This window comes from Scleropages formosus, chromosome 20 (genome assembly GCF_900964775.1).
Source record: "Scleropages formosus chromosome 20, fSclFor1.1, whole genome shotgun sequence".
Lineage (NCBI taxonomy): Eukaryota > Metazoa > Chordata > Actinopteri > Osteoglossiformes > Osteoglossidae > Scleropages > Scleropages formosus.
In genome coordinates, this window is record NC_041825.1 from 19828452 (window position 1) to 19855705 (window position 27254).

General features: G+C 43.9%; 2 protein-coding genes across 5 annotated transcripts; one reads left to right on the forward strand and one right to left on the reverse strand.

Moving 5' to 3' along the window:
• Positions 1 to 792: 792 nt before the first annotated feature.
• On the forward strand, positions 793 to 13377 carry dgke (diacylglycerol kinase, epsilon). Of its 2 annotated transcripts, XR_003797177.1 has the most exons (13): positions 793 to 1952; positions 3292 to 3451; positions 4282 to 4401; positions 5060 to 5203; positions 5812 to 5969; positions 6434 to 6482; positions 6596 to 6709; positions 7005 to 7076; positions 7347 to 7474; positions 7781 to 7892; positions 8715 to 9001; positions 12595 to 12938; positions 13360 to 13377. XR_003797177.1 is itself a non-coding variant. In XM_018762171.2 (11 exons), the coding sequence occupies exons 1-11, from the start codon at positions 1495 to 1497 to the stop codon at positions 8934 to 8936; spliced, it is 1737 nt and encodes a 578-aa protein (XP_018617687.2). In that variant the 5' UTR covers positions 793 to 1494; the 3' UTR covers positions 8937 to 11906. The 2 variants fall into 2 exon arrangements, 1 of the variants encoding a protein (XP_018617687.2); XM_018762171.2 differs by lacking the exons at positions 12595 to 12938; positions 13360 to 13377 and having other exon boundaries at positions 8715 to 11906.
• Positions 13378 to 16583: 3206 nt separating this feature from the next.
• trim25 (tripartite motif containing 25) lies at positions 16584 to 26589 on the reverse strand. Of its 3 annotated transcripts, XM_018762149.2 has the most exons (11): positions 25580 to 26587; positions 25386 to 25481; positions 24742 to 24975; positions 23992 to 24160; positions 23834 to 23857; positions 23639 to 23683; positions 22954 to 23022; positions 22604 to 22636; positions 22065 to 22160; positions 20189 to 20248; positions 16584 to 20029 (listed from the first exon to the last, which is right to left on the reverse strand). In XM_018762149.2, the coding sequence occupies exons 1-11, from the start codon at positions 26219 to 26221 to the stop codon at positions 19497 to 19499; spliced, it is 2001 nt and encodes a 666-aa protein (XP_018617665.1). In that variant the 5' UTR covers positions 26222 to 26587; the 3' UTR covers positions 16584 to 19496. The 3 variants fall into 3 exon arrangements, with proteins under 3 accessions (XP_018617665.1, XP_029102762.1, XP_029102761.1); XM_029246929.1 differs by lacking the exon at positions 22604 to 22636 and having other exon boundaries at positions 25580 to 26589; XM_029246928.1 differs by lacking the exon at positions 23834 to 23857 and having other exon boundaries at positions 25580 to 26588.
• Positions 26590 to 27254: the final 665 nt, after the last annotated feature.

Below are 27254 nucleotides of genomic sequence, written 5' to 3' on the forward strand. Positions count from 1 at the left end.
AGACTGAGAACCTCTTGTGTAAAGGTAATGATATTTTGCATGAAGATTAAATGCATGTATCCACTGAATGTGGGATGAATGGGCCTAATAACTGCTATTAAATAACATAATATTTAATCTGAGCAACAGAGGAAATACAGTAGAAATACTAGCTATGATGTGTTTGTCACCTGACAAATGAATAATTGTCTTGGCAAATTTGTAAATTCTTAAGAATTAAAAGTGTGTTAAGATGAATGCTATGCAATATCAGGCTATTTCTGTTAGCCTACCTTATTAGGCTGTTTGTTACCTTTAATATACTGTAAATCATTCATGATTCCATAGGTTTTCCACAGTGATCCCAGTGTACTTCTCTTATGTACTAGATTGTGGCATTGGTCCGCGAAGAGGTTCCTGTGCAGAAATTCCTGAAAATCCATCTACTGTAATTTTCATTAGAACTATTGGCAATAATCCTATTGGAAGATGGACATTGTGCCTCTGTGAATGAGATCTACAAGAATGAAATTCCAGAATCATCTGTCTGACATATGTAGAGGAGCAGAGCCTTCATCTATTCAAGGGTCAGGAAGCCAAATGAAAACACAACTGAAAAACCTTCTTCAAAATACAATGACACCAGAAATATTTATAATCCCATTTAAGTATAATTGTGAATTCAGATAACACAATTTAACAGTCAGTAACAATTGGTTACTTATTAACAAGGTAAGTAATCTGGGAATTGCTCTCCAGGACCGTTATCTGGGTCTGACTAGCCAACAGATTATTATTTTAAGATTGCCAGTGTTTATTTTTGGGATAAATGACAGCGAAATGACGGCGAAAGCCGCGCGTAGTCGGACCCGCTTGGCCTTTGATTTATCACCTTACAAAGGATTAAGCCTCACAGCGAGCAGCGGGAAGCGGTTACGTCACAATTTCCGATTCCGTCCATTGGACAGATTGAGGATTACGTCACAGTCGTCTCGTTCCCTTATCTGTGAACTGTGTGGATGGTGAACGTGTGTTTATGTCATCGCTTAGAGAAATAGCCATTAGCTTCTCTGCTTGTTCGTCTGCTGTATGTTGTAATTTCTCCGGACGTCGCGCACATGTTTTTTTTTTTTTTTATTAAAAAAAAACTTGGACTTTTATTTTTCTGTTTTCATCGCGAGACACTCCAAGTACGTCACACTTTCCGGGAGATAAGTAGCCGAGCGGAAAATGCCACCAGGCTTCTCGACTCATCTCGGGGAAGCTGCTATCGACTCGTGCTCGCCGATCTCCCCGCTTCATCCACCGCCCGTTTGCCGGTCTTGCCGTTGGGGTCTCATTTGAGCATGTGCGCTTTTCCTGTAGCTCGCTAGCTAACCCAGGCATGCGGCACGGAAACGCCGCGCGCAACACCAGCAACAGCGCTAAAGGCTAAAAAAGGCGCGGACAACCGCGCGCGACGCATCTCCAACGTTCCGCTTGCGTGACAGCAGCGCGGGCGGCGCCGTCGCTGGGATGATGGAGGTGGAAGAAGGCGGTGACCGGTCGAGCGCGGCGGAGCCCCGCGACGAGTGGCATCTGCTCACGTGGACCTTCCTGGCAGTGCTGGTACCGGTGCTGCTCACGCTCTGGTGCAGCGTGCAGCGCTCCAAGCGCGCGGTGCTCATGAAGGAGGTGTTCCGCAAGAGCAAGCACGACTGGCGCTACACGGACCTCTTCAGCAAGCCCACCTACTGCTGCGTGTGCTGCCAGCACGTGCTGCGCGGCGCTTTCTGCGACTGCTGCGGCGTGTGCGCGGACGAGCGGTGCCTGAGGCGCGCGGACCGCGCGCTGCCTTGCAAGGAGGTCGTGGCCCCGGCGCGCGACGACGGCTCGCTCGCGCACCACTGGGTGCGGGGCAACGTGCCGCTCTGCAGCTACTGCGCCGTGTGCAAGCAGCAGTGCGGAACGCAGCCCAAGCTGTGCGACTTAAGGTGAAAGAATGAGCATCACGTGCACATCTTGTTCATCATGTTTTGCTTCAGTCAGTGTAATAACATTCCCCCCCATGAGTCGAGCAATGCAGTTATTCTTTATGAACCTTTAATAATAGGCTTTATTTCTGCACATCATCATGGGAAGATCCGTGGCACTGCAGCATGGGGATTCGAACCAGCAGCCTCATACCGCAGTGGAACAGCCCCCTAGCCAGTACACTATCCACCCCACTTTAACAGATGGCCCACGGTCACCGCAGCAAAGGCCAGACTTGGCACAAGAGAGCTTTCCAGATAATCATCTCCCTTTCTTCTCCAGTTTCCTCCTCCCACACTTAATTGAGAGCTTTTGTTTAAGTAATCGTGATCATCTGGTTTAGGCTGGTAGGCCTCAGCTGGTCTGATGCTTTCTATTAAAAAGCAAAACCACCAGCTTGACAGCAGTAAAGATGTTTGGGTTGTAAGGTAGGTACACATCTGCAGGAAAAATGAATCCAATCACCTATTTAATCTCAGTTTCATCCTGCATACCGGTTTATGCATCTGTGTGAGCCTGAGCTCAACTAGTATAACAGCCAGACTCATGGTAGTCAGACCATAATTTTTTTTGATGATCCAAAAGGCCCTGCTGTTTTATTTTCGAGTATCTATTGCACTTGTAAAGTGTAAACCGCTTTGGATAAAGAACATCTGGTCACCAGTAAATGTTGCATCAAGTACGTGTTCTCGATGTGCGCGTATGTTCACCCTGTTTGGCCTGATGTAAGATTTAAAGTATTAAGGTGAAAGTTTTCACTGGAATGAGAGGAATGTGCTTAATGCATTTTGGTGAATGCTTCATATTGTGGTGATCAATGAAAATATTTAATCCTTTATTAAAAGACACCCTAAACTGCACGCTGTTAATTTGTTAGGTGCCTTCAGCGCTCTGCTGAACTGTAGAAACCCAACATATGGGACAGCTGTACTGAATTTTGTAATTGGTATTTGTCAGTCCTTTATTTACTAGTCCCTGGACAGTGATAGAAATGTTTTTTGACACCACTTCTGGAACAGTGAAATCTCTTAGTATATGCAACAATATGTCAGTTACCTGGTTCCGTGGCGTTTTTCTGAAGGCCGTTAGATTTTTCATTGCGTTCCCTCAGGCAAAGGACTTATGCTTTGTTCCCCACACATAATGATTGTGGTTGGCCTGAGTGTCCACCACAGATCATTAAGGGATCCTTGATTGACGTGTGTGGTCCTCAGACACGGTAACGTTAGCTAAATGATCCCATCCTGCACTGTTTCCCATCTTGCTGAGTTGATCATTAAATGTGCCCCTCCTCTCTAGGTGTATCTGGTGTCAGACAGTGGTGCACGATGACTGCAAGCCCAATCTGGAAGATGAGGGCCGGTGTGATCTGGGTGAATTCCGTACCCTCATCATCCCGCCGCATTACCTTCACCACATCAACAAGCTGCGCCGGCGACACCCAGACGAGTACTGCAAGGTGGGGATTGGGGGGGGGGGGTGCACTCTTGGAATGGAGCCTAGCTCAGATCTGCTGCAGGTTCAGTGCCGCTTCCCGGTGCCAGGGGATCAGGATTCCGTACGTGGTGATGTCCGAAAGAGTAGCATCCTCAAAGATCTCCGTCTTTATAATCTGTCATGCAGACTGGAAAAAAGTGGTTGCAGCAGAGCGATCCGTTTGTGTTAAATCAATATGCCCAGTTGTGTGCCATTGAGTTGTGAGGTTCCTCTGTCGATTCTTCAGCCAACTGTTGCAAGACAAGATATGACTTAACGATTGCTACCGCGTTCCTTATGTGCTCTGTGATAACTGGTGTTGGTAAAGTAGTTGTGCACCAGTTAAAAATGATGAGCACACACAAGTTACCAAATCATTGTTTACTGATCAACACAAGACGCATTTCTGAAGCATGCACATATATTACAAAATCCCTGACGTGTCTAGTACAGAGATCGTGTGACAGGTTATGATGTCATAATTCTTGGACGGGCAGCAAAAAGATCTCAAAACGGCAGTAGCGGCAACACGGAGTGGTAGTGGCTCAAAGATGGCACAAGAAATGTTGAAATGATCAGTGCGCAACTGATGGTAGACAAACCCTTCAATAAAGTGAAAAGAGGTAAAAGTACTGCTAAAGGGCGACTGGAATGCATACATATTCCTACGTGGGTGATCTTGATTTGTAAATGAGTTCTCACAAATAACTGAATGTGAATCGGTGAACAAATAAATCTCTCCAGGGCTGTTCTTTTATTGCGGTCAGATGGAGTTGGAGTTGATGGTTTGTACATTTTTCTGCGTGATGGCAGCTGGCAGCTCTCTGTGGCAGTGGATGGACTCCAGTGCTGGTCCTGGCCAACACACGCAGTGGGAACAACATGGCAGAGGCTTTGCTGGGGGAGTTCCGCATGCTCCTGAACCCGGTCCAGGTGAGCACTTCTTCTTCTCCGGTCAGATGGCTGATCTGAGCTGCTCCACCAGTGGTGTTGCTGAAGGGCGGCGCTTGCGCCGTCTTGCCTCTACATACACGTATAGCTAAAGGGAGGTCCCGAGGGTTACTTTGAGTTCCCATAGGGCTACAGTAGTGAGCTGATACAGAGGTGATGCTCATAGGGGGCTTCTCTTTTGGAGGTGGCATTCATCTGGGCACCTGACAGCATGGGTACATTTTGCAAATCTGACACTCGCTTTGCATGTAAATTTCAGATGGAAGTCTGAAGCCACAGGCTTTGTTTGAGCTTTGGAGCATCACTCAGCATCACTGTACCCTGTCTGGGAACTGTAACAATGTCAGGCACGGTCCCTTATCAAACATTTTCCATCTGAGCACGTGCTTCAGTGTCCAGTTTGGAGTTACATTTATTCATTTAGCAGATGCTTTGATTCAAAGCAACATACAACTCAATGATTGATCAGTTTCATGGGTTGCTGTGAATATCCATCAGCTTCTCTTGCTCTAGCCAGGACCTCTTATTCAGGGGAATAAGTGTCATAGTGTCTCCAGGTGGGACTGGCTTTCGTACCTTGCCATAGAAAGGAGTGTAACTGTGTATACAGTGTTAACAGCTCCTGCCCCCCCCGCTGCAGGTGTTTGACCTGACCAAGATGCCTCCAGGCAGGGCCCTACAGCTCTGCACCTTGCTTCCACCGGGAAGCGTGCGTGTGCTCGTGTGTGGTGGCGACGGTACGGTCGGCTGGGTGCTCGACGCCATCGACACTATGAAGCTCAAGGTTGGCGCTCGCCCTACAGTTGTGCAGTTCTCTTTAGTGTCCCACCCATGGTGCCCCCCCCCCCCCGTAGTACACCGATATTTGACTATAAGCTCAGAAACACACAAACCACTTTCTATAACTTTGCTGCTTGCCATACGTCGCCTGTCTTTTCAAACGCTACACAGACTGAAACTTGGAACTTGATTTCCCGAGTGACCTGGTTACCATAGCCACTAAATAATTAAATTATAGTATTAAACACTTCTAAAGCACACATTTAGATGCACTGGTGCAAGTCACTCTCCCCTCTTTTCTAGAAGGATCTGTTACATAAATGGTGGCTACATAAGTGTGGACAGGCTGTTTTCCTTAGTTACCACTTGACTCATTGTCCCTGACCGAAATATTCTCCGTGTTTGGAAGCCTGGTCTAAATGGATCTTTGCAATGGAAACCTTCCCTTGTTTATGGACAGAGGCTTTTGAATTGAAGCAGTTTGTCCTTCGTGGCCAATTTTTTTTTTGGGATCTTTTGAGTTTGTGTCCTGTTGATGACCAGTGTCCAAGAAGCTTAATTATTCCAAATGGAAAAAGCTTACGTATTTGTTATGTCATTGTGCTTGTCAAGGGTCAGGAGGTGTTCATTCCACGGGTGACCATCCTGCCTCTGGGCACGGGGAACGATTTGTCCAACTCGCTGGGCTGGGGGGCAGGCTATGCTGGAGAGATTCCTGTGGAGCAGGTGTTGAGGAACATTCTAGATGCTGAGGTCGTCAGTATGGACAGGTACGTGACAGCCAGGGCTCATTATGAATGTACACCTGAATGCTGCCTCTTCTGTGCTGTCACCCAGTTACTTCCTGCTCTGAGTATCACAACTTTTGCACTTTTAACAAACTGCTGAAGATTAATGGAAACAGTTCAGTTAATATTCACATTCCAGGGAGCGCAAGAACGGTACACCCCCGGTATTTGAAAATGCAGCACACTTGTCCTAAGTAAACTTGCTTAATCAAAGTCCATTTTTAGTCTGGAATACATACATATATATTATATACACATACCGGATGCTTGACTTTGCAGGTTCTCTCAATGAATTTTTTTTTTTTTTTTTTTTTTTTTTTTAAAACTTGTCTCGGTTATTGTTGCTATGGTAACTAATTTTTCTTACTTTTTTTGACTGCTTGACTTACATTGAAATGAAGCCTTTGGGTATTGAAACTGTAGCAGATCCTAAATATTTTTTTTAGGTGGAAAGTTCAAGTTGCTTCGAAAGGCTACTATTTTCGGAAACCAAAAGTGAGTATTGCATGTATATGCATGCATGTATCCTCTCTGTCCGTCCATCTCCTAGTATCCGACTGTGTGTCCCCACATGGTGGGCGATGCTAACCGGATGCTTGACTTTGCAGGTTCTCTCAATGAATAACTATTTTTCTGTGGGACCTGATGCTCTGATGGCACTGAATTTTCACGCCCATCGTGAAAAAACGCCCTCGTTCTTCTCCAGCCGTATTATCAACAAGGTAGATGAAGTTTTCTCATTGTTTGTTTTTTTTCTATTTTTAAAATTTGCCATTTCAAGACATGTTATATAAAAACCAAAAACCAGTCAGTGACTCAAAACAAATATGAGAGCAAATAAAGGGTTTTTGTTGGGACTTTAATAGCATCATTGCTGCGTTGATAGAAAAAGGCCAAAGTATGTTTGTACCCCACCCCCCCGGATGTTTGCGATACCTTTTTTTTTTTTTGCCCTCTTTTATATATTGTTTCTTCATAATGCTTTTTTTTTTTTTTTTCTGTCTCTCTCCCCCCCAGGCTGTGTATTTCCTGTATGGTACCAAAGATTGCTTAGTGCAAGAATGCAAAGACCTGGATAAGAGGATTGAGGTACAATTCCCAACTATGCCCATTCTTAAAAAAACCTGCTGCACTCTTTTTGGCGATTTCACATTGGTCTGAAGGTAAGACCTCTGATAATCCTCGGGCAGTGATGGTTTAATACTGTACGGCCCACTGAACAAGCAGTGTCTTATCTGGCTGAGCAGTATAAAGTCACGGTGAGGCTGAAGCGTGGCTTAGACCGAGACTCTGGTAGAGCTTTGGCAAGTCCCACCGCTGTGTGGGATTTCATGGAAGCTCTCATGTGTTTCTGTGCAGCTTGAGCTGGATGGTGAGCGGGTGAACCTGCCCAGCCTGGAGGGGATTATCGTATGTAACATTGGCTACTGGGGAGGGGGCTGTCGACTCTGGGAGGGCATGGGCGATGAACCGTGTCCGCCAACTCGGTGAGTAAATGTTCTGTCTGTTTCCAGATTCAAGTAATTTTTTTAAAAAAAATTTATATATAAAATCAGTTCAAAGGAAATAGAGCATGAGTGGGGTTTTAACCTGGGTGCTTCAAGTGAAAAGGTGATGCCTGTAACTAGTATGCTACTTGCTGTTCTGTAGCTATAGCATGTTTTGTGATGGAACATCTTAAAAGTTGCTGTTTCTGAATTCTGACTCCTTCAGAAGACTTGTACATTGGAGTGGTCTGGGTGGCTTCTCTCCTGGTGACCGGTGCGTGCTGAATGATTGCATGTCTCTTCCAGACTGGATGATGGGCTCCTGGAGGTGGTAGGGGTCTATGGGTCCTTCCACTGTGCCCAGATCCAGGTGAAACTGGCCAACCCGGTGCGACTGGGCCAAGCCCACACTGTGCGGGTTAGTTCACATCTCTCACATCCACCATTAGCGCCTCCTTTCTTTCTTCACCCGGTTAAGATTGTCTGATATTTAATCCTGTAAAAGGCAGCTTGATGACTGATTCACCTACTGTATTTACCTTTTATGCATCTGGTAGTTGTTTTGCAAAGTGGTCATTCCACAGCAAACAGGTTTCTGGGCTGGAAATGTAATTATTAAAGCACAGCGTATTTTCCATCCATTTCCACACCATATTCCTGTAGCACACACTTCAGTAGCAACCTGTAGAAGTAATACATGTCCTGTGTAGGTAAAGGTGGTGGGCTGCTTTACAAAGCTGATAGGAACTTGGAAAGGAATAGGACTGAAAGAGGTGCATTTTGAAATCCTTTTGAATGTTGAAAGGATTCAGCTGCTCTGAGGGTGAGAGGGAGCTCATTGCCATTTTGGGGCCAGAACAAAGAACCTACAGACTTTCAGCTGTGGATCTATCATGAGTAGTACCATCAAGTGGCCAAAGGAAGAAAAGCACAGAGCTCTTGCAGGTTTGGTGGATACCCTGCAGGTATCAAGGTGCAAATCCTTTGACCATCAGTGTGTTGAACTTGATGTGGACTATTAGAATGGCAATGGAGAGAGATGAGAAGGGGAGGCACTCGGCAGCAGGGTAGAGACACACCTACTTGTGCGGTACCTGTAGTGGTGCTGTGCCAGGAACCTTGTGTCTGTCTCAAAATCAGCATCTGGTGTTCACTGCTTGATCTCTGCCCTCGGTCTTCTTGGGAATTTGATGTGGGGAGTGTATGTGGCTGGTGGTGAGCCCTGTTTCTGTGCCCTCAGCTGGTGCTGAAGAGCTCCCGGATGCCCATGCAGGTGGATGGGGAGCCCTGGGCTCAAGGTCCTTGCACCATTACCATCACGCACAAGACCCAGGCACTCATGCTATACCACAGCGCGGAGCAGACTGATGATGAGGAGGACGACTCCAGTGGCTCTGAGGCTGATACACCAGACACCCCCAAAACTGTTCCCAAATTGCCAGGGCTAGCCAACTCTCTCTAGCCACCCTTGAGTGCCGCCTTCCCCAGCCAGCCTACCCTACGTCTGCCACTCCGGTCTTATGCCGTGTAAGTTAAAACTGCCCTTCTGTATCTTCTCACGCCACGCTCCCAGGATGTTCGGTCATAGGAGTCGAGGAGTCCTCTCAAGTCACCAACGGAAAAGTCTTCTCAACTGAGGCTGGTGCTGCGCAGATGTAAGAGTTTGATTTGCACTGATGATTGCCGTTGTTGCCATGAGGTCGTTGTGTCCTGATCAGGAATGTGAATCTGGCCACTTAGCTGCTATTGACTGCAGAGGGAATGGTGACCTTTGAACTTATGTTATCGAAAGCTGCCATTATCTGGCAAGTTATGAAAATGACTTCTAGATCACAGGAACTTCCTCTTGTTAGGACTTATAGGATGGTTATGTGTTGATACTTGCTAGGCAGAAATGTAACACTGGAGATTTTTGAGTCTTACATTCATCATGTTGAAACCCGAGTCTTATGCTTGGAACACATTAACCAAACTTTCAACTCCTCCTTTCTGTCCACCTCGTGATGATGTGATCTCACATGTATAAGCAGTTTGAGAGTGAGGTGGATTGTTACTCCAAATCAGCTGCAAAGCGCTTTAGTTGGATCACTTGGTAGACAAAAGTGTGGTCAGAACTGCTGCCCGCTGTCATTTTTGCTGATTTCAAAGCACTGACACAGGAAAGAAGTGGCCTCTTGTTTACAGGTAAAATTAGTTTCTCCCCTCAATTTGAAAATGCAGAGTTTACACAATGTATAAACTTAATGATTATCAAAAGTATTATGGATTATATATTTATATGGCTTTTAATTAGTAAATTATGTCCTAGTTTTTAGGATATATTTCCCAGGATTAAAAAAAAAAAAAAATCAAGCAGCAATGTAAGCATACGGTAAGATTTAGTGAGAGAAATACCAACAGCAGTTTGAAAAAGGTTTGTCAAGTTCATTGTTATGTGTATTTATTACAGGTGTACATTGCACAATGAAATTCTTCCTTGTGTGTCTGTTCGAGACTGCAAAAGCTGTAACTACACACCAGGCAATAAATTCAAGGACATTAAATAAAGCGCCAATAAACAGACAATGAATATGATGCAGTTTGACAGTGTTAAGTGCGATTGCGTAACTGAAAAATAAATGGGGAATAAGAAGGTTTATAAGATGCGGTGCCATTTATTACAGGTAGTCCTTGACTTACAACAGAGTGCTGTTCCAATGACTCAGTTGTAAGGGAACTTCATTAGTTGAAGTTCCTTGATACTGTACCATATGAACTCTAAGGATGTATAAGCAATTAGCATGCACAAAATATTACGTTGTGTAATGGATAAATGAATGGACAGATTTTCGCTTTTATTTTGAAGTTTTCTTTTTACTTTCACTTTCGCTTTTTTGCCATTGTCAGAACACTTGCTTTTTTTGTTTGCAAGCAGTTTTAAATAAAAGTAACTAAGAGAATCATACCTAAATACTTGCAAACAAACGGCACCTAAACGGTAAGAAATACTTGTCTTGTGGCAGCGTAACCGGTTAACGTTACCGTACGGCAGATGCAGCAGTCCCCGTTAATAAAACCAATGGGACGGTTGTAAGTCGTGAATATCGTAAGTTGAGGACTACCTGTAGGGGTGCGGTGTGTTTACAGTATCTGTGCAGTCTTAGTCTTGAATGACCTATAAGGGTGCCGGTGCCGGCGTTGGCGTTTTTCTTTTTCTGTCACTTTGCAGAGTCCCTGTAAAAGTATTTAAATTCATCTCAATGTTGTATTTTGTGATTGTTTTTCTGTTTCTTACTATATCATCACTGTAATGCCCTTTGCTGCAGTCTGCAAATTTACATTTAGACATTCACACTCCTGTTTGTCGTGAGCTGTCAAAGTCGATTTAATAAGCCTCTCGTTTAGTCTCATTGCGCAGAAACGGCAGCAGATGTGCCCATATAAATGTACCCTACGAATAAATAAATAGCTGATTCCTCAGTTGTATGCAGAGGTTCTTTCAAAATTTGTTTAAATGCTATGTATGCAGATTTCCCCCCCCCCCCCATAAATTTATTTTGGTTTCTTTTCGTTGTGCTGTTCCTAGGCATTGTCGGCTTCTATATCAGTCATACTTGATGGATGATTTGACAGTCGCTCTTTGGAATAACACCTAAAGTTGCCAATTCCAACCTGCTGATTTGAAAATGTGAATTTCAGTTTATTTTTTTGCTTTCATGTAGCAGTTTCTCCAGAAATAACTTTCAGAACAAGGTGGAAGATGTAGAAACAGTATTTTCTGATCTGCATTATATAAATTAGTACTGGATGCTGCATATGGAAGTAGATGCCGTGTAAAATGTGTCCGTAGGGGGCACGTGAATGATGTTTGGAAGTAGGGAAGCTGTTTCCATACCCCTGCCTCCCTCGTACTGTGCACTGTAACCATAGTTTACTGTAATATGCCTCTTTATTCATTAAATGTTCCTCAGTTAAAAGCTGACAAAACCATTTAGCCAGGAACAAAATTCAAGCACAAAGTATAGATTTCTCCCACTAAATTTGTTTGCTTTTTTTATGTCAGCCAGAAATTGAATTGTTAAGCTTTGCCTATTATGATGATGACTATAACAAGAGTAAATGAAACTGCCAAAGAGTTTTTGGTCAAACAGGGTGACGTTCATCAAATATAAGGAAATGTAAACAAATTAATTTCAAAAATAATTTTGTCACCAGATAAACTACATTAACTCAGGTGTTTCAGATGAAGAAACATTAATTTTTGCATTGCATTCGACTTTAAAGACTTCTGAACGCACATAACTGTTAGCCATGACATGTTGATTGTTGGAGTGATTAAATATTAACAGATTTTTGGGAACAACCCATAATGTATATTTTTAAATGTAACATGCTGTGTGTTACCTACCTTTATATGTTTAAATTATGATGGATATCGCGTACATTATTTTGTTGTGGCTCCATAATAAAAAAAAAAAAAAAAAGTGCAATGTCTCATGTCCATTGTACTGAATCAACAAAGTGTGAGTATGTGGAGAAGGAAAAATGTTAACTTGTTTGTGGTTATTTGTTGCCGACAGCGTTCGGATGACGCTCGTGTCGTTTTGCGATTCACGCTGTCCTGTGTGCTGTCGGCGGTGCTGGTTTTTCTCTGGCACCCCACAGTTTGTTTCCATGTTTAATGGGGAAAATTGATGCACGATACCCCGAGTTCTGCCAGTGATTCAAAGTGCAAGGAATGGCAAAGAAAGCTGCTGGCTCATTCCCAACCAGAAAATTCCTAAATGAATAAATGTGAGCGTAGTGCAACATTCAAATAGTAACCACATCTCTGCAGAAGTACAGAACATCACATTATTCATGAAAATTTTGGTCTTAATATTCCTGGCCCAATGTCAAGGAGGGTTTGGAAAAAGTGGTGCTGGGGTTAATGATTTAGACATATATGGAAAATAAATAGATGTGGGATTAATTAATTCCAAAGCTCCTGATATTCCAGAGTTGTCAATGTTTTCTCTGACAGCTGGGATGCTGTTATGCAGCAGAGAGACATGACTGAATTTCCCTCTGAATTGTGGAACAAGGTGGTGCAGAAATGTGGTTGACCTCTAGAGGACACTGCGCTTTTGTCTCCTTGGCAGGTCTGCAAACTGCCAGTATAACTGGAGCTCTTCCCGGATAGGCACCGGACCACCGCGGCTCTGATTTCGGCACCCGCTTAAGGACGGCGTGTGACGGTCGTACACCTCGATCTGTTCCCAGTGTCCTTCGGGTGGGACTCTGAAATTCTTGCCATCGGAGAGGAAACTGCTTGTCGCCCAGCTATGTACTCGTGGGCCGCTCTGATCTTTGTTCTCATTTGTTTCTCCTAATCCAGGAAATAAAAAAGGAAATGAATTGCTTTAAAATTCAGCTCAGCTGTTTGAATTAAAGTGTGGTCATGTCGGATAAATGTCCTCAGACGCCTATGTTTTGTGTGGTTACGGTATGTATGCTTCAAAGCATTTTTTTATTGCAGAAAGTAACAGCTAATCACAAACGATATCATCATTGTGTGAATTCAGATGTGTGCTACTCATTATGGAATATGAGACGATGCAAGAATTGAGGACATACCGGCTCCTCAGTTTACAAATACAACTGGGACTGGAGAGCTGATCCTTTTTTTTTTTTTTTTTTTTTTAAATTTATTTATTTCCTCTTCATAGAAACTCCAAACTCACTTTTACATGTAGGCTCCAATCAATGAAAGCAGATGCTCCTCATGGGTTTGGCTCTCTAAAACCATGATGTTTCCAGGATGCACTTGTACCTCATGTTATGAGTATCCACTGTTATGAATTTTCAAAGGTGCAAATAAGTCCAAGTTTATTTTTAATTGTATTTTCTTCATCTATTTTCTAAAGTAGGGTACAGCTGGTAGCACAGTGGTTAGTGGTGGTGCCTTTGGACCCAACGGCTGCAGGTTCAAATTGTGTCTCTGGCTATGGTACCCTTGAGAAAGCTGCTTACCCTAATTTGCTTCAGTAAAATCAGCCAGCTGTATAAATGGTAAGTAACTTGGTAGACCGACAGTGGGAGTTGCTTTGGAGAAAAGCTTCAGCTGCATGAATGAAAATAATGCAAAATTTTCTCTTGTTGCAGAGTGAAAATGGTTTGCAGTTCTGCTTTCTGCCATGGGGGAGCGGAAAAACGTGCTCAGGTAGCATAAGAACTTAAGCCGTGGAGGGAGGAAGGTGTGGGATCGGAGTACATTTTCTGCCACCAATCTCAGCATATTTTTAAAAATGTTACTGTTATTATTATTATTGTTCTTGTTGTCCAGAAACTACCCAGCAAATAAACAGAGGTTTGGTTCTATTACTTGACTGGATGCTGGAAAATGTTTGTAGTGAATCTTTTTCCCTTCTTTGTGGCTTTGTGAAGTTTTACCATTTAAAGTGAAATGCTTTTTCATACATCCTCCCCAAGCGGTCCTCCACTGCAGTGAAACTCACCCTTCTTTCCCTGTCCCACTTTTTGATTCTCCTGTTGAATCTGATATAGGAATGCTGCACCTGTAGTGTATCAGGATGACATGGCAGACTGAAAAGGCAGTTGTTGAAGCACATTTATATTACATTTACATTTATTCATTTAGCAGACGCTTTTCACCAGACGTACATCTTATAGAAAATACAATTTGTGCATGTGTGATTAAGTAAACCTAGTGTGTTTCCACTAGTTTATGCACCGATGTTCATCGCTCGAGTAAGTGTACAAAACTCAGAACGGATGAATCCTAATCACCTTCCTACAAATTTTATTATTTTTTTTAAATTAAAAGGTACACAAACATTTACGTACAATACAGGAGTAGCGGCTGAATAAAGGCTATATCTGGGGATGACCATGAAGTAACGGTGCGTGAACGTTTACACCATACGTGAGCTGGAGAGATCTTGGGTGAAGTGAGTCCGGAAGAGGCGAGTTTTCAGACCCTTCTTAAATGTAGACAGAGATTCAGCAGTTCTGAGTGAGAGGGGGAGGTCATTCCACCACAACGGAGCCAGAACCGAGAACCTCTGCGCTTTACCTTTCGTGCGCGAGACCACCAAGCGAGCAGAAGTAGACAAGCGAAGGGGTCTGGTTGGGGTGTAGCAGATGATCGAGTCTTGTAAATAGCTTGGAGCAGTTCTGTTGATGGATTTGTAGGCAGTAACCAGGGTCTTCAATTTGATCCGGTTCAACTACAGGAAGCCAGTGCAGAGAAATGAGTAGAGGAGATATGTGGGAACGCTTTGGCAAGTCAAGCACAGCTTATGCAACAGCATTGTTCTGTATCACCTGCAGAGATTTGGGCAGTAGCGGGAAGGCCGCGCAGGAGAGAGTTGCAGTAGTCCAGACGAGATGTCGCCATAGCCTGGACAAGTAGTTGGGCAGTCAGTGGTGAGGTAGAGCTGGATCCTGTGGATGTTATGCAGGATGTATCTGCAAATTTCTTTTGTACAAAGTATTTTTCACTTTGTCATTTTAAAGTAGACTTTAATATAGGATAAAATGCCACCCAGCCTCATACCCAATGATAATGTAAAGGGACACTGAGCGGTTGTATTGTATGAGCTGTTAATGAAAATAGAATGAAGCCAACCAACTGAAGTCTACAGCTGCTTGTCCCGAGTGGGGTCGTGCTGAGCCAGAGCCCTGCCAGGGCAGTGGAGGGTGCAGGGCTTGGGAGGGTGGGATGTCAGTCCGTTGCAGGACACCCCAAGCGAGACTCGAACCCCAGACCCACCACACAGCAGGCACCAGCCAAACCTGTCGTGCCACCACAACCCCTTTAGAATGAAGCCTCACAGCAAATTTTTAATTCATTGTAGTTTTATCTAATGCTTTTAATGGAATGTAACTCCTGAATAAACCAAGATTACCTTTAATGTTAGACTTTTATTAATTGTGACCTAGTGGGTGGATTAAGACCAATTCCGTGTTATGACTTCTGGTGCCAGATGTGTTTGTAAGTTGAGATAAAAGTGTAAATCAAGACACTTATAAGTTACATGAGGACTGAAATTAATTTAAAAGGGATGAAAATCAAATTGCATTAGGAAGCAACCTTAATTTTTTCCCAGTGCTCCATCTATGTTCCCTTTTCATTATATACATGTAAGAAGCAGTGGGTCTCAGTCAAGGTCTTGATCTTGCAGACATAGTAAAAACCACATTTGAAGGCCTTTCCTCTTTTTCACAGGCACAGAAGCAGGGCAAGGTGCTCTGATTCGACTGTGGGCTTTCTAATTTTAACTATATTAAAAATATATAACATATACATATAGTGCCTTGTCATACATTTAGGATTTTTAGAGTTTAGAAGATCTTATCAGGGCAAACTGGAATAAAGCTTTTAATCCAATAAATAGTCCAGGAAACAGTGTGAACCCCCTGTCTGTTTTGTATGCCTTCACAATAACTCCAGATATGAGTACAATTGTAGGAAATTTAAAAAAGCCTTAATTTTGTTCAGAGAAGTGATTCATATTTTTTCATTTGTATGTATAGTTGCATTTAATGCATGGTTTCTGAATATCAAATATATCAACTTAGATGTCACTTTGGGTGCAAGCTTTCTGTATGCACAGAAATTAATGACTGTGCTTTGCTAAGATATACTAAGGCCAAAGTTATGAAGACTATATACAGTGCTGTATGTACCAGGGTAAAGTGAAATGACATCAAGGGAGAAGTCACCCTGGGATTGTCAGGAGGAGAATCAGTCACTGTTCACATTTGTTCTTAGCCCACACCGAGTCAGAAGGGTCTAAGGGTCTATAAGATGCACACACCTTATTGGCATGTATCTTCAAGGCCAAAAAGGTGTGTGCATCTTACATTTGATTTTGATTGGGTTTGATTCTCTTATCCTGCTATTGTACCCTTGAGCAGAATTCTTTCCCCTGAACACTAAAAATTACCAAGCTGCACAAATGGGTAAACTCTGAAGTGGTTCGGTATATAAAGTTGACATTGCAAATGTCTTTGTACAAAGACGTCAGCTAAATGAATCGATAACATCTACAGTATTCTCACTGCAACCACACATTAAAGTGCTGATTCATACCAAAAAAAGTGAATCACACATGTTACTACAGTGCACAAGTTTATTTGGTTGTACAGATCAAATCTGATTACACACGATCAGTCAGAGAGCAAAAGTTACTGGTTAAGTCGCAGAATCGCATAAGTGCATTTATTTGCGCTGCATTTTCTGTGAACTGAAACTACAAATGGTTGAAAAAAGGAATCACCAGCCAAAACAAATGATACAGGCTCCCTGGCTGAGCTCTTATCTCTATAGTGTACCTAAAATCTGTCCTTCAAGTACAAAGCCCAGAAATCACTGGACAAACTTCTATTTCATTCCCAACACTCATCAGTATAAAATTCTTCCAGTCCCTGCAAGTAACTGGTCAATCACTGCGCCAACGGTAGCGTCGGCACAAGGGCAGCATCAGAAATAGTTTCTGCTGGCTGCGAAATGTGATTCCCTTCCATTAGATCAGCATGTTCTGAGGAAATGACCCACAAGAAGGCTTACAGAGCTCACTTCTCTCGGATTGCTGTGGGATGTCTAGAAGTAGACAACAGTAATTGGTTTATGGAATGCAGGAAACTTCCCGTCAACTTCTCCACAACACTAAGCTGTAAAGAATGGCGTTGCGTAACCTCTGGCCCGAAACCTGATTTCGCCCACCCGTTTACACATCATAGCTCAGTTTCGTCAAGTAGACCGGTGTTAGGCAGCGCACTGCAGAGTTACACTTACACAATCTGTGCTTCGAAAGTGCTCGGAAGCTAAGGAGCTGCACTGGCACTGCGCTGCCGGCGCAGCATTCTCCCCCGAAACAGATTCGCACATCAACTCTGATAACAGCGACTGCCTGCGTTTCCACCGTGTATACGAGCGTGACACATGATACATCACATGTTACCCAGCTACGGTGTAACAATATGCACTGAAGGCCGCAGTGGAACATTGGATTCCGACTGACCTTCAACCCCAGCTCCACCTCAGCTACCGACACAAAGTGGTTTCACGTAACATGTTCTCACGCAACTTATGAAACCACGACGCACCTCACCTAAAATGACACCATTAAAACACCCGAGCCTCGACTCAAATAATTTTCCGTTCCCAGTGTTTGGGGGTGGAAATGAGCACTGCATGTCAGTATGAGAGAGCTTGCAGAAGCAGGCATGTCCTAGGAGCACTGCACTGAAGTCACACACGACTGCGAAAGTGTGCTGAACATCCATGTTCCACCGCTCAATGCTGATGTCTAAATATTCCGGTCGAACCGAACGGATGAGTTTCGCAACATCAGTGACGCAGTGCCCACTTACTTCCACGACGCACAGGGCGGGATTCCATTCCAACTCACCGCCAGGGAGATACAACTGCTGCGCTCCAAATGTGAGCATTTAACAGTGTACTTCTCTGATCGTCACAGTAAAAACAGGTATCGGGTCTCTTCCACGTGGTTCAGGGTGTTTATATCAAAACGAGAATTTGTCCTCTTTTACACCCTGATCGTATGCCACAGGAACACCCTCAACCTGTCATGTACAGAAATGAGCCTCTGATACACATTTTCTTGCGACAGAGTTTCTCATTAAACCTACCAGCCACAGCATATGCTGCTTGGGTACAACTGCAGAAACATCTCGCTATGAGCACCTGCAGATGTCGGTATATATTTCCATCTCAGCTACAGGGTCAAAGTCAGAAGCTAGCTGATCACAGTCACCCGACCGCATATATAAACACACTGCTTACACTATCATGTCTTCTACTTCACCAGCGATGATATCTCACCGGAGGCTGAAAAGTACGCTTAAGAATCAAACTAAATCTTTGGAGCAACCAATCTTCTCATTTAAACTGTACTTAGCCCTGTCTTAGATTAACAGTACCATTATACTGTAAGACAAACTGATGACAGATCCCAAATGTTCAAGGAAGAATTTACCAAGTTCCAGAATTAAACCTATACCTGTCAACAGAATTTAGAATATCTTTGAATACTTTAGGCATAAACTTTGTTTTTCTTATACTGCATGATGAAATGCTAATGATTTGGTTTTAACTTCAACCTGTTTCATGCCTAACGTCATATTCCAAGCTTTTAAAAAGCACTTATGTTACAGGATCAGAGTAAATATAATCCAGTCCATAGTTTCAAATTATGTCAAACAGAAAGCATCTGATAAATGAATAAATGTAAATGCACAATTACATGAGCATTTTCCAATAAATGGGTCAAAGCTTTCATCCACTTCTCATCACTAACTACTGCGTTGAATTATATTAAAGGATTTAACACACCGTGTAATTAATCCAGTTTATAAATACTTAAGATAGATTTGCAGAAAGTGATGAATATTTAATAACCAGTGACTGATTGAATGTTACACTAACAGTGATTCACCCTTCCAGTAAACAATCATTCATGCTGGCAGCTGTTCCAGTTGCTATACCAACCAGAGGACAAGGTCCAGAAATGGGACAGCAATGAATCCCTATTGTTTATTCAGGCTTTTTCAATAGTAATTAATGTAACGTACATTGTAGACTCCTGGCATGCCTACAACAGGTCTTCAGTCACCATATTCCTGCCAAGTACAACAATAAGATTGTAAAGTCAATTTATAGAACTGGACTGAACAAAGCACTGACCCAAAATAGAGAAACTGACAACTCTAGCATATCCAGCATGAAGACCTACTGTGGGATGTAATGATAATTTACACATATTCATTTAGCAGATGCTTTACTCCCAAGCGAGGTACATCTCATAGAAAATACATGTTCATTATGTTAGCATAAAGAGGCATAGATGTAGATGCATGATTAAGTATTGTTAGTTTCTTTCCCCCATATACACCAATGTTCACAAATACCTGAATAATACTCAATATCAATTCCTGATTACCTTCCCACTAATTTTTTTTTTGGAGATACACAAATGTTTATACACATTACAGGAGTCGTAATTCTGCATTATGGTCAGTTGGTCAACTTGCACAGGGTGATAGAGGAACTGCAGGAGAAGATCCAGAAAGCAGGGTAAACTGCCTCTGTAAAGGAGCAGATGAAGGTATGGAAAGGGTAGGCCCTCTCGCTGATTTTGAAGAAGGTGACCGTGCCCTCTTCGCAATCCAGCAGGATGCCTACACGACTGGGGTTGGGGTTCTCCAACTCTGTCTCTCTGCTGTCGTGCCAGGCAGACAGCTTAACGTTGAACCACTCTATGCACCAGGACTGTCTGTTACGACCCAGACGGCTGGCGGGGCCCTTGCGGTCGATGCTGTTGTAGGCCAGGCCCAGGCCACAGAAGTTGTTGCTGCTCATCTTCACCTCCCAGTAGTGGCGCCCACAGGAGAAGCCCTTGGTACACAGCACCTGGGAGCACACGGAGAAGCGGGCCGGGCCGTCGGGGTAAGACGCCGGTGCGTCGGACACCGTGGCCTTGGTGAAGTTCTCCGACAGGGCGATGCGCTTGTGTGCCGTCTTGGTGTCCAGAGTAAGCACTGTGGAATCTGATAATCAGGCAACAAACATCAAACTTGTAGTTCCTCTGACAGAAATGGGAAACAAGACTGAATCCAGCACCAGGATGAGTACGAATGAATATCCATTGCTTTTTCTAATTTAAAAAAAAAAAAAAAAATTTTGGCACATCAAACAAGTCAACTTACACTGGAGAAGGTCGCTTCTTTTCATTGCAGAAGTGACATCTAGGCTGAGTCTTGCCAATCCTTAAAAAAAAAAAAAAAGATTAAAACGTACTACTGTATATGAAAATGTATGCACTAGCACACACATATTTATGCACTTTTATAAATTGAAACATGATAAAACAATTTTGTTTGCACACCACAAATACAGAACTGGTGTGACTCGTCGAGTTAAAAAGTCAACAAAGCAGAAGCTGGGAGGGATCAGGTATGCAGAGTGACACAGATATTGCTGTGACTCATGGAAACTTAAGACTTAGGCGGTGGCCAAGTCAACTGTCGAGAAGTATGGGTGGAGTCGGTCTATCGTCACACAGAGTGCCCATTTCTACACGCAAACTAGACAACGTGACCAGGCAGATCAGGTGCCACATGTACAGCGTTCACCCAGTTCAAAAACACCTGTTTGCAAAAGTTAACTTAGAAGTGTGTGGTTCTGTGGACAGAGATCCTCAGAGTCTACTGTTATTGTGACGGTTGGGGATACCCTGTGAGATGTTCTAAGAAACTATTCACTTTTACACAATGCTTATTCATTGATTCTACTGCACATGATTTCCTCTAAAGCAACACATGGAACTGGCAATTACACACCTATTATGTCCAATGAGAAAAACTGATACTCATCAAGTAATGATTTTGTGATAAAACTAAGGGAGACAGAAGCTTTACATACTTTCAAGGAGAACTGCATAATACCTAACCAGAAAAACTTCCTTTACACCCCAGCCAACTACATCCTCTGTTACTCAGCATCAACATGCTTCCACCAGTAGCCTTGGAATCAGCGTTACATTTATGTTAATTTATTTAGCAGACGATTTTTCCAAAGCAACTTCCAGTGAACACTGTGTAGTGTTATTAGCCCACACACCTTATTCACCAAGGTTACTTACACTACTACATACACTACTTACACTGGGTCACTCATCCATACATCAGTGGAACACACTCTCTGTCACTCACATATTATAGATGAACCTGAACAGCAGGTCTTTGTACTGTGGGAGGAAACCGGAGCACCCAGAGTAAATCCACGCAGACACGGGGAGAACATGCAAACTCCACACAGACTGAGTGGTGATTGAACCCACGTCCTCTTGTACCACCCAGGTGCTGTGAGACAGCAGCACTACTTGCTGTGCCACCAGTCTAGTTTAAGTATGGTCATTGTGAATTAAACTCCATTCCCATCCTTCTGAGATTCAGAAACCAAAAAGAAGAATTAATGCCAAAATGCATCTGCTTGAAGATATATATTCTGGAATGAACTAAAACCTCTTTTGGCATGAAGCCATAAGAACTCCAAAAGCGGCAAGCAAAATGGCTTTGTGAAGCTACACAGTGATACACAACACGGTGAAGCACCATTGCATTCAAATATGTTCTGGAATGTAATTAATATAGAGCCAAATGAACTGCTTGTTCACTGGAGGCTCACAGGGGTACAGTACAGAGCTTATGTTGAAAGCATAGGACATGTGGCAGGGTACGCCCTGGATGGGATGCAAGTCCATCACAGAGCAATCAAGCAGTCATCCACTCATACATACACACAGTAAGAAATTCAGAGTGACCAGTTCATTAGAAACACATCTTTGGACTGTGAGAAGATGCTGGAGCACCTGGAGGAAACCCAGGCAAACATGGGGTGGGCGGACATGGGCAAACTCTACGTGGGGAGAGGCACGGGCAAACTCCACATGAACTCCGGCACATTTGAACCCATGTCCAAACAAAGTCCTGTTGCCAACCAAATGCACATTGACATTTCTACAGCTCAAGAAGTATTTACAGCACATCCATAGTACATTAAAAAAATGTTTTTTATTCTCACCAGATCTTATGTCAAGCATTGGTGGCTCTTTATAGGTCTTTGGTGGGACTGAAGATGCTTCTCTGGCAAGACTGGTCTGTTTATTCTTATGAGACTCTGGAAAAACAGAACATTTTACTTAGACTGTTGATTTTTCACATTCTATTGCCTTAGCACAATACTGTACTCCAACAGCTTTTACATCAAAATTTTCAGGACATTTGACACACAGGAAAACATTGCTTTGTTTCTGTAGGTTTTCACCATAACACTTGTACTTCAAATGAAAACATAGAAATTCTGCCATTTTTAAAGTGACTTACAACTGCAAATATAGATTGAGTCTGATAATTCTCAGGTATGGTTTTCTTATACTTTAAGGGCATGCAATGATGTTTATTACAACAGTACAATAATTTCAGTGTAATACAATACAGGCATCTTGAACTGAAATACCCTTACTAGGCTATGATCAATGTGTCCAAAGGTTAAATATTCTCTAAAAACACTGATTCTCACGTTCAGAACTGAACTATAAAGGTGCTAGTTTATCGTCTTACTGTCCAATTTTGTGTCATCCTTCTTGTTCTTGCCTGAAAGCAAGAGGGAAATACATTAACGAGTGTTTTTCTCTGTGGTAACATGAGTGAACATGCTGGTTAAGGATGTCATATACAAAGGGTGCAGAGGAGCCCCCCCCCCATCAATGCTGATATGTTCATTAGTATATCATTTTTGTTGTTTTGAATAAATACATGTATTGTATTAACGAACATGCACATGCATTCCAGAAATAGGATTTGACATTTCTGCCATATCACAAAAATACATAGATTGAGAATAAGGTTGTCATTTTAACGCCATATTTTTTCGTCAGTATAACAGCTATGAGAAAAAGGTTCAACTTTACCTGAAACTAGCTTCTGCCTTGCTCCTTGGTTTGCTGAGGCTGCTTTTGGGTTGGGTCTTGGCTGCCCCCCTTTAGAAGAGCAAACAAATTTAAGTAATGAGTTGATGAAAAACTTGTGTCAATGGGCCAAGAAGCTATAAGTATGAATGACAATTTCTAAATTGCTGTTGTACCTGTAAGTATAAGGTTCTTACTTGGCCATGTAAAGATTACAAGATATGTACTCTACTTTAGATAAAGTAATGTGCTAAGCAAACAAGTTATGCAACAATTAAGATATATTACTTATAAAGGTACAGACACACCAAGTTTTTGAGTTTGGTTAGGTCGAGGACTCAGTTGCATGCCATGTAAAGGATAATTATCCTTGAAGATGTTTTTTAAAATCAATACATCAACTTGGTGTATGTAAATACACTGTCTTGGACTTTTTAATGCAATAAAAATCACGCGAACTCATGTGGTGCATTGCGGTGTACAAAGAAGTACAACTGTGCATAACAATATAGGTAAACAGATGATACTGAACAAAAGATTGATGGGTACATTATGGCAAAATGCCCCATCTTCTTGGTTTCAAATAGTAAACTTACCGTTTTAATATATGCCACTGAAAATATCAAAATGCACCACATCAGAAAGAACCCTTAAGGACAGAAAAGTGCAGGCACATCCAAGCACTTACCCATATCAGGCAGATTTGATGGTGTGGAACCATCTCCTTTGTTAGCTGTAGACGAGAGGAAAAAAAACACCCATGATAATCCAAAAACAGAGTAATTGATTTTTTACAGATAATGCTCATAAACTAGTCCCATTAAGTACAACTCCTACCAAAAAAAGTCAAAACAAGCAAATGATGATATTCACAAAAACTTACCAGAATGAGATGTGTTCTCGATGTCTGTCAACAATTGAGTTATCACAAATGTGTATGCAAAAAAAAAAAGCACAGTGGTTTGCTTGCATGCATTTCCTTACATATTTCTCAGCGATTCATATGTAAAAACTAGACACAGACACATTGTATGTACACACCTGGTTTCAGCTGCTGAATTCTGCTCTCCACTGGCTGATTGAATAGCTTCTCAAAATGCTGCTTTATAAGCTCTACGGATTTCTGACGGGATGCCACATTTTTTGAGTCGATGCTGAGTCGTGGTGCATATGGGTCAAACTTCACCACTGATGGCAGGTTAACCTTAGCCTAAAACACAGATGAAATTGCAATGTTGAAAGTAGATATTCAGCTAGCATCACATGTCAAAATATGGGGAAAAATTACCATAGTACGGTTATATAATATATAAAACATTATAGATATAGTAGTTATAATATGGGGGGTTGCAGTGGCACAGCGGGTTTGGCCTGTGCCCGTTGTGTGGCAGGTCTGGTTTTTGAGCGCCAATTGGGGTGCCTTGCCACGGACTGGCATCCTGTCCTGGGTGTGTCCCCTCCCCCATCAGCCTTGAGCCCCGTGTTGCCGGGTGAGGCTCCGGCTCGCCGTGACCCCACTCAGGACAAGTGGCTTCAGCCAATGCGTGTTTGTATCCTTGATCTCATCTAGGCATTCTTCTATAGGAACAGGCTTTTATCAAAAGCTTAGGCTTCATCACTTAAGCACACCATAGCAGAATGAATCGTTATAATTTCTGAAAATCCCACAACTTTAGACAGAAACACTATGTATAATGTGTTGACAATCTCAAAATAACCTGACTTTGTCAGCTCTGTTCCATGTTACTAGGGTTTTGCAGCAGCATCCAAAGAATGAGCCGGCGGAAATACCTGGAGGAACTTTAAGGACTGCTTCTGTCTCAGCAGGTTCTCGATGCTTTCTTTGGCCCCTCTCATCTGCTCCACGTTCTGGCCAAATTTCATCACCAGAGTCTGATGTTTGGCCTGCCCATTCTCCAGCTCCTTATCCACAGTCTTCATGGCTTCATGCTCATCCGTGTCAATAAGGTCTCGGATCTGCTGGTACTCTATTTCCAGGGCCCTTTTCCTGCAAGAGGCTGATTCCTAGGGTGGTTCAAAAAAGAAACACAAACACATTGTTTTCCCAGTCATGATGTGGCACTGCACACTGACTGAATTAAGTAACAACTACTGACTCCACTCTGATGAAACTCTACTATATAGATCAAAGTATATCAAAACATGTATGTGCTTTTAGTTTTTAAAGAAAAACAAACACTTCCTAACCCAAGATCACGTCCGTGTTCGATACTTAGGAACGGCACTTATTGTTACTGGATTCAGTGCGGAGATATTCTCGATTATTGGGATGCAAGACGAGGAAAAGCAAGGTTTTCACAAGCCAAGCTACTGCTCGTGGTAAAACTACTCATAAAACCAATGACATACAAGTCCGCAACAGTGGAGGTGGGCAAGGTAGGGACACCCTCAAATAATCCAGCGAAATCACTCACTTTCAGCAAAAACTGCTGCTCCTTCATCTGAGAGATGATCAGCAGGGTCTTCTCGATCTTTCCATCCAGCATATAGAGCGTCTTCTTGAGCTCGGCCTGCAAGAGAAGGCGCATGATGACGCAAACGCATCCTTCGGGCCCCGCCCCCTGGCACCTGCGTTGTGCCCACCTGCGGACACGAGGCGGTCGCGCACCTCCAGCTCGATGCGGCGCTCGTCCGGCGAGGATATGGCGCAGCCGTTGTGCTTGAGCGGAAAGCAGGCGACGCAGATGCACTGCGCGTGCGTTTTGCAGAAGAACTCCATCACCTTGCTGTGCTCGGGGCAGATGCGCTCCCGCAGGTCCGCCAGCGGCTCGGCCAGCTTGTGCGACGCGAACACGGGGTTCTCCTGGTGCGGCCTCAGGTGCTCCTCGCAGTAGGAGGCCATGCACGTGAGGCACGTCTTAGAGGCGGCGGTCTCGCGGCACGCGTCGCACAGCACGACGACGTCGCCGGCCTCCTCCAGCTCCACCACCTTCTTGGTCACCTCGTCGTCCCCGGCCAGCGACAGCAGGTTCTCCATGCTCTTGCTCTTGAGCTTGTGTTTGAAGGTGGACACCACATTGCTGAGCACCGTGTTCTTCTTCAGCTCGGGCTTCACGTGGAAGTGTGCGCGACACTGCGGGCAGTTGAAGCCCAGCGAAACGAGCTCGCTGTCCTGCCATGTCTTGTCCAGGCAGTCGTGGCAGAAGTTGTGCCCGCACGGCGTGGTCACCGGGTGCTCGAAGGTGCTCAGGCAGATGCTGCAGGTGAGCTCGTCCTCGAGGCTCAGCAAAGACGGCGTGTCGTCGGCCATGGCAAAGCAGCTCTGACTGAGGACGGACGGCTGCGGCGCGCCTTAAAAGGGCAACGGTCGTGAAACTTAGAGAAACGAAAGTGAAAGTGGAGCGTGGCGGAGCTGCTCAAAATGGCAGCCTGCGCAGCGCAACGTTAAAGCGCTCGTCTGCCTCGCCGGAGCACAGAACCCGGAAAAGCGCAAACCTCTGCGTTGTAGGGTAATGCTTCGAAGCAGGGGCGTGTCTAAAGGGGTGGCACCGCCCCCTCCCCGAAATGCGATTGGTCCCCCCGGTGACCCCCCCAACGCCATTTGGCTGTCATACTGTCAATCTGACAATGCTAAACGCTATTGGATCAGAGCGCTCTCAATTGTTGTCTGACGTGCCATGCGGAATCACAGTACCACTTTTTTTTTTTTCCAAAGCGGTGGAGAGGCTTGAGTCGACCATAGACGACGTCTCTGTTCATGGTATTGTAATGATCCGAAGGAGCACAGAGCCACTCTAGGGATGATTCCCAAAGGGCTGGGGTTAATTAAAGTTCTGGACAATAAGAGGGACTGCTGTCTCGTCTGCAACTAACGACAACAACTAGGACACAAGTCTCGCAAACGTCCTCGCGCGCACATCTCCGAGATCTCGTCACACGACTCCCACAGTCCCATTATATTACGTAGGTGGTGGTGGTAGAACCCCCCCTGGGCAAGGTCCGCCCGCCAGGTCCGAACCGCCCGCCCCAGACGGGGCACGGGGAACAGGAGCCTAACCCGGCACACAGGGCGGGAGGCCGGAGGGGGAGGGGACACACCCAGGAGGGGACGCCAGTCCGTCGCAAGGCATCCCAAGCAGGACTTGAACCCCAGACCCACCAAAGAGCAGGACCCGGACCAACCCACCACACCACCGCACCTCCATTTATATTATGTAGGTAGTCACATTTATTCACTTAGCAGACGCTTTTCTCCAAAGCAACTTACGATGGATACTACGTAGTGTTATTAGTCCACATACCTTATTCACCAATGTGATTTACACTGCTAGATGCATTACCTA